Raw genomic sequence first — 7,352 nt, 5'->3', positions numbered from 1 at the left:
ATTCAGGTTTGGAGGAGGTGAAAGAGTAAAGAAGAGAGTGCCATGAATGAAGAAGTCATTTTGGAATATCTAACGCAGAACAACCAGTCGGATCAATCCGAAGGTTGTTCCCAAAAAGAGCAAGCGACTGACTGTTTCCGACTATTAAGGAAACCCCCAAGATTTCAGGGGTTTGCCCTAGATTTTCTCTCCTTTCTCAGCTGCCGGCGCCTCCATATAAAAAGCCTATGCTATCATTTGTAATTCCTTACGCTAGTTTTACAAGAGACCTAGAATTATTTTGGATTTAGCAACTTGTAAGGGAGAAGGTTTCATCTCTCATTTTCACGAGAAGATCATCCTGAACCCTTGTTTTTCAACTTTAATTTATATGCAGTATTATTCAGAAATCATGTCTGTGTCATCTTGCTTTATGATTGAGTAGTCGGCTAAGCTTGCTTAGGGTTTAGGGGGTCAATCGCATGAGCTAAACGCAAATAAGTGATTTTAACTGTTCTTCATTCATATTGTTTTTACTGCTTGCATTGAATTGATCACTTAATGTTCGATCCCTAGTTTAATCATCTAGCTAACCGCTTAGGAGATAAATTGATATATACTGAATGAGCTTCATATCCCTAATCAGCGAGAGTAAATATTAGGGTATTAAGTGAACTAATCGGACCTGGTCTCTAAGGCTTGGTATCGCGTCTTGTTCCAAGCGAGAGCTTAGGACCCAAGACCGATCAGCAAAGGGAATAAGTCCGCGATAGTGGATTGTTCTAGCCGAGTGATCCGAGTTCTAGACTGCACCTCATTGCACTTGAATAGTTGTTTGGTTCCGCATTGACACCCGATGAACAACCCTAAGCCGGCTTTCATTTAAATCGAATTCAAATCGCTAGGTATTCTAGTTACTTGCGTCACCATTGATTTTAAAACCCCACTTGTTTGCCAGCTTAATATTGAACTCATAAGAGTAAAGAGTAAACTGGTCCTCTAGATTGAATCTCAAATATTACAATTACCACTGTTAACTTGACAGTAGCAAGGATTCATTTTTAGTGTATCACCATTAATTGTGCCGTTGTAACCAACCATGAAGCTTGTCTTGCAGGTACACGAAGAGAGCCAGTGCACAAACTATTGTGGGACGCCCAGTCAACGGAGGCAAGAGAATAGGAACTCCCAAGACAGAGTGTCGAACGCCTTGGCTGTATCAGCTTTGATGGTAATCTTCTTTGCACCTTTGTTTTTGTGATATCCGTTGATTAGCTCACTAGCTAGGACTGTGTTCTCAAGTAAGAGTCTACCTTGGATGAAAGCTGTTTGGCTTGGGAGAATTAGACTAGGCAGAACATGCTTCAATCTTTTGACAAGCAAGCAAGAGATGATTTTGTAGATAGTATTGAGACAAGAGATGGGCCTAAACTCTGTTATTTTTGATGCACCAGGGAACTTAAGAATCAAAGTGAGGATGGTTGCGTTTGTTGAAGAAGGGAGGAAGCCTGTTAGGAAGAACTGAGTGATGGAGTTTACAACTTCTTCCCCCACTGTGTCCCAAGCTGCCTTAAAGAAACCTGAGGTGAGACCGTCTGGCCCTGGCGCCTTGTTCGGATTGAGCTTGAATATCACAGATTTTATCTCATCAGCCGTTGGGATCATCTACATTTGTGTGCTTTGTGCAGGTGAGACTGTATAGTTTAGAAGGCTTTGAAACCATTTCTGCGAGGAGGAGATGGAAGTTGAGGGATTGAATGGTCCCAAGACAGAGCAAAAGTGGGACACAACCAGGTTACTCATCTCTTCCGGATCAGTTATCCATACACCTGCAGCATTGAGAAATGCTCGGATTGCGTTGTAGCTAGAGCGGACTTGGTAGATCCTATGAAAGAAAGTGGTATTAAGGTTTCCTTCCCTCAGCCAATTTATTCTAGACTTTTGTCTAAAATACAGTTCTTCAATTTCTCTCAAAAAATTCCACTTTTGGTGAAGGTCTCTCTCCACTTGGAAGTTTGTTGGGCTCGGGTCCTGAAGCGCTTGTACCTGCACATGTTGTAGCAAACTGTGAGTTTCAGATACTTTCTCTTGAATTTGCGAGTAATTCTCTCTGTTTATTCTCTTTAATTTACTCTTAATTTGTTTCAGCTTCCAACACAACTGTGTTAGTGTGTGGCACACGCTTCCAGCATGAATCCAAGCGTCATCAACTAAGCAAACCCCGGGTGTTTAGTTAGGTAGTTTTGGAACTTGTAGGGGTAAGTGCCAGTTTTGGGGAGGAAAAGGGCAAGGTTTAGGAGGCAGGGGGTATGATCTGAGGTTTCTTGTGGAAGGAAGGATGCAACAGCGTGAGGATAGGAAGAGATGGTGGTGTTATTGACCAGCAAACGATCGAGTTTCTTTGCGATGGGACTCTCAGGTTGGTTGTTTGTCCAAGAATGGCACGGCCCGAGATAGCGCAAATCAAACAGACCAGCCTGGAGAAAGCAGTCCTGAAGTTGATACATGAGGCTGTCAGTATGATCAACAGCTGGGTTTGAGTGTTCTAGTGGGAAGAGGATCTGGTTAAAGTCTCCTCCTACTACCCAGTTTTTGGTCTCAAGGTCGAGTGCTGAGTGGTTTAGTAGGATATCATTCCAGAATTCAACTCTTTCATCACTGAGATTTGAAGCATAGATGGCAGTATAGATGATAGGGGTTTGGTTTGGTAGAGTGATTGAGCAGGTGAGTTGTTGTCTAGTCTGAGACAAGAGCTGAACCACCAAAGGCTCCTTCCAGATCAGTATGATACGGCCACCAGGGTCTGAAAAATGGTTAGAGAGATACTTCCTGCCATAGCAGATTTTAGTGATGATCGGGTGAAGAAAGGGTTCTTTTATATGAGTTTCTAACAGGGCACCAAAAAGGGGCTTTTGGCTACTAAGCCAATCTACAAAAGGTTTGTGCTTATCCGGGTCATTTAGGTCTCGGACGTTCCAAAAAAAGAGTTTGACACTCATTGGGATGGAGATAGAAGGTCCTCATGAAGAGGAGGTCCTCGAGCACCAATAGAAAAAGAGGTTTGTTGAGAGTTTGGGACAAGTTGGGTAAGGAAGGGGTCTGGAGGTTTAAAGGCAGAAGTGTTCTCAGTTAGAGGCAGAAAAAGGTTTTGTGAAGCAAAAGAGGGGGTTTGGTTTGAGATAGGAGGCGGGGAAAGGGTTGGAGAAGAGCGGGAGCGCTATAGTGATGGTCGAGGAGTAGGGTCGGGCGAGGAGAAGATACAAGAGTTTTGAGGAGTTAGGGATGGGCCAGGCGGTAAGGAAGATGGAGGAAGCTTAGGAGGTGGATCCTTTATGACAGGTTGTTATTTTTTCTGGTTCTTTCTTGAGAACTTTGAGGGGGTGAAGGTAGATTGGGGAGTTTGGAACTTTTGAGAGGTTTTGTGCGGAGGTTTTTGGGGGGTTTCTTTAGGCTTAAGGTTTTCATTATTCTTGGTAGTTGATTATTTCCCTGTTTCAGGGGCAGGAGGTGAGTAGCTGAGACAGTTTCGCACGATGTAACCAAGCTCATGACAGTGCGAGCAAGTTGGGGGAACCCACGGATAGTGGACTAGAACTTCCACAACTTCACCACTTTCCCTCTCGAATTCAACCACATGAGGTAAAGGCACCGTTAAGTCTACTTCAACTTTTACATGAGACACAGTTAGGCTAACTAAGTTCTTTGTGAACTCATCAGTCTCTTTTGGCTCACCAATCAGACCCGCCACTAAGCTTAGCCCTTCATCGTAGCGGAGATCGAGGGGTACACCCGTGAGATGCGCCCAGATCTTAATGGCCTTTAGTGGAGGCGTTGACATGGAGTGATCAGAGTTCCACTAGGCCGTGTGAAACATAGAATCGCCGACGTACCAAATACTCTTGTCGAGGATCTTCTGCCTGAGGTAATCGCTTTGAATTCTGACTATAACTGAGTGGTTTAAGGGATGTTATGAATTTCTAACTTCTTGCCTTTGCCCCACATATAATTAAATACACTTTGTATTTGATTATATAGTGGAGATTTCCCATTGAAGTAGCAAATGATGAAATCTTTGTGAATCTCTGCTCCCTTTTTGAAAACAGAGTCAGGAATGACCACTCTTGGACGGCCTGAAGGAGCTAACGTTACAGGAGCAAGGCGCCTTAAAGATTTATCAGTAGAGGCTCTCAGTTTCTCAACAAGAGTTTGATTCTGAGGATGAGCATTCTCCAATTCAGAGGTAGTTAACGGAGGGTTTGAGTTCACAGGTGAAGAAAGGGAAGGTAGGGTTGGGACAGAAGATGAGGCTTGGTTTGTTTGGATAGGGGAAGATTATCTTGGGGGGAGGATGGTGTAGTTTTGGTTGAAGTTTGTTTCAGAAACTTCAGATTGAACTGTAGCAGATTTAGATTCACTTTCTGGAACAGTGACAATAATGGATAAGGTTGGGTTTTCTTTCTCTATCTCCATTGAAATGGTTCCAGAGCAAGTAATGGTATCTTGCGTCTTCTGCGGGGCAAAAGAAGTAGTGGCAGACAGCTTAGACTCTCGTCGAGGTCCTTTACGAGAGGAACCCGAGAGAACAGTTTTTGTGGCGGTTTCAGTTAGGGTGGGAAAGTTTGCAGGTGAAAGAGGCGAGGTTGGGTCAGGAGAGTCTGGAGGGAGGATGGGAGGAGGTTCGCCAGTGATGAACGCCAGAGGATTCACGTCGGAAGCATGACCAGAGACTTTCCATACAGATTGCATTGGGAGTTGTGTTAGAGAGAATTTGACTTTTTTTTTTTCCTGTTGTAATCTTCTATGATTAGACTAAAAAATTGGTTCTTTTATCATTTCTTTATGTAACGTGCCCATTGAGCTTTATCAATAATATCAATGTTGACCTTAAAAAAAATCTATACTGTGCTTTGTATAAAGTTTTGCAAATCCATGTATAGAATCGAATAATATCGTAGAAGAAAATAGTAGAAAAAAACAAGAGATAAGGAGTAGTAGGCTTATGATTTATGCGCGGACTGGTGCCAAAATGACTAGGATACACATGTTGTATGCATTTTAGCTTCTCTGACTAACATTCACATGCACTCTTCACGACCCTTTAATTTATCACACATTAACACCAAAAGCATATATATAAGAAACCCTTGAACAGAAAGCAAATTTATTTTCAAAATTCTAAAAATTAAACGATAAAAATAAATTGATAAATCGAAGATAGATGTATCTAGTAATTATCACAATATCCCTCTCCATAAAAAAATTGGGTTAAAATTGTGTATTTCAATCATTGGGTCATTGTTTGGGGTTTCTTCTTAATCAAGTTGGGTTTATCTTTTCAATTTACACGTGTTTGATTCACTTTCCTTTGTCTGTATATGTTTCAAGTTTAGTCTTATGTAGTCATCATAGGGTACGTCCCAAAGCTTTGTTATTTGTCATCATTGCTTTGTTAATTCGCAAAAAAATGTGGTTTTATTCGGCAAATGTATCAAACAAGTCGACATCACTGATGCTTCAAATTGATTAGACAAGAGTCTGAGACAATCAATCTTGGTGTTCATCATCTTCACCTTCTGTGTCTGCAAAGAATATATATATTGATCAAAATAATGGTTAAAACAAAAATAAAATATGTATATATTATTTAGAATATCACAAGAACATATGATATTAAAGCATTAATTTGTTCGGTTTAGATATAATGTATGCATATATAAATGAATCTAACCAGAACGAACGTCTTTATCGATTTTGCCTTTGGAACGGATTTGGCTGATGAGCACACGACATATCAAGACCCACCAGTAGATGTGAAGAATCTGTAAGCACCAGAGAAGTGTGTTGAAAACGTAGTACACTGTAAGAGGCAGTCCAGTTTCCATCGTATGCTTCTTGTCCCACTCCAGTTTCACTTTTATTGATTCATAGCTGCATATAGGCCAAACATATCATACGTGGAGAGCAACCAAAAAAACATAAAGATCAGTGTTAAAGGTTTATGGTATAAACCTGGTACTCCAAAGGATCCATAAAGGGTAATAGATGAGTCGCAAAGCCGTCCACGACAGGAGAAATAGGATGAACGAGAGGCTAGTCATGGCTTCTAGGCCGCTGTATTTGCACATCTTGCCTATCTCTAGAAACACGTCGCTGATTTCGTGAAGAGCCAATATTACAGAACCTATACGAGCAAAACTAGCATACAAAAGATAACAAGAGGAAGTTGAATTTCAAAGTCTTGTGGAAGATAAAAAAAAAATATTAGTCGTTGATATCTTTTAATTGTTAGAAGTACCTGAAAACGTAAGATAAGATGATGAGGAATGAAGTTACTATGTGATGAACTATCATGACTTTGAAATCAGATCGTCTTGTTTCCCAAAAGAACAAAGCAAATAAAGAATACACATTCAAGCCACCGACAAACATGTACAGTCCCTTCATTTTCAACCTGTAAAATATATTACTCAAGAGGAAATTAGGGTTTGAGGGATACTTGACGGTTTCTTGCCTCTGACGTAACACATTAACTTAAGCTTATTCATGAATCTTACTTTATCTTTTGGTCAGGCCATATCTGGTCTCCTGGTCCTAACCAGAAGCATCTTGTGTCTTTAAACCATGGCTCCTTATAAGTGACGTAGAGAGCAAGTGTTTCGATAGAGAAAGAGCAGAGACATTTCCAAACTGATTCTTTGAATTTCACTATCTTCTTTCTTCTGTGGTTTGAATCAGCAGAGCTTCCTCTAGGAAACACCACTCTTCTAGCAGCTCTCTATAATGCGATTGTGTATCTCTCAGATCGGTTACTCATAAGAGATTACTTGCTTCTCAAGTCATGATGTATACTAAGAGATAGAAAACAAACAGAGAGTAGTGGGGGTACTTACCTCATATATGGATCTGTCGAGTATGATTCGAAGAATAAGGAAGAAGGGAGCGAAGAAGATGAGGACCCAGAAATCAGAAGAAGCTGGGTAAGATTCTTGATTCCAGTCCCAATTCAAGATTTTGAGATCCATCTAGTCAAGATCCTACGAAAACCGAAGTGTTTGGCCTCACATTATTCTGTGTGTTTCACTTCTTGTTCTTAGTCTTTATCTAAGTCAACCCCAGAGGAGAAAGAAAAAAAGTACTATCCACTCGACTTTACTTTCGCAAGAGAAATAAAGAAAAGGCTATTACGTAATATCCCTAGTCTTTTTTTTTTTTTTTTGAAACACTCCTATAATATCCCTAGTCAGGCATCAGAAAAGAAGAGTTAACCGGGGCCAAGCTATCACAGAATTATTTTAAAAAAAAACGGTTAGTCCGACATCGATTTAACAATACTCTTTAACTCTCAATTATGAAAATATTGATATTGGCTTCTG

At 40.7% G+C, this 7,352-nt stretch overlaps 1 protein-coding gene across 2 annotated transcripts; it reads right to left on the bottom strand.

Annotated features, from left to right (window-relative positions):
- Positions 1 to 5,254: 5,254 nt before the first annotated feature.
- Positions 5,255 to 7,149, bottom strand: LOC106332531 (LAG1 longevity assurance homolog 3). 2 transcript variants are annotated; one of them, XM_013771000.1, is made up of 6 exons: positions 6,870 to 7,149; positions 6,534 to 6,754; positions 6,275 to 6,430; positions 5,989 to 6,174; positions 5,708 to 5,890; positions 5,255 to 5,558 (listed from the first exon to the last, which is right to left on the bottom strand). In XM_013771000.1, the coding sequence occupies exons 1-5, from the start codon at positions 6,999 to 7,001 to the stop codon at positions 5,722 to 5,724; spliced, it is 864 nt and encodes a 287-aa protein (XP_013626454.1). In that variant the 5' UTR covers positions 7,002 to 7,149; the 3' UTR covers positions 5,255 to 5,558; positions 5,708 to 5,721. The 2 variants fall into 2 exon arrangements, with proteins under 2 accessions (XP_013626454.1, XP_013626453.1); XM_013770999.1 differs by having other exon boundaries at positions 5,257 to 5,558; positions 5,708 to 5,907.
- Between the last annotated feature and the right edge of the window lie 203 nt (positions 7,150 to 7,352).

This window comes from Brassica oleracea, chromosome C3, assembly GCF_000695525.1.
Source record: "Brassica oleracea var. oleracea cultivar TO1000 chromosome C3, BOL, whole genome shotgun sequence".
Taxonomy (NCBI): Eukaryota; Viridiplantae; Streptophyta; class Magnoliopsida; order Brassicales; family Brassicaceae; genus Brassica; species Brassica oleracea.
Note: the sequence above shows the minus strand (reverse complement) of the source record. Positions and strands in the feature narration are given on the sequence as shown.

Coding starts and splice junctions, on each gene's coding strand:
- LOC106332531 (XM_013770999.1), bottom strand. CDS start 7,001: ATGGATCTCAAAATCTTGAATTGGGACTGGAATCAAGAATCTTACCCA. Junction 6,755..6,869: donor TCGACAGATCCATATATGAG/GTAAGTACCCCC, acceptor ATCGCATTATAG/AGAGCTGCTAGAAGAGTGGT. Junction 5,559..5,707: donor CGATAAAGACGTTCGTTCTG/GTTAGATTCATT, acceptor TATTCTTTGCAG/ACACAGAAGGTGAAGATGAT.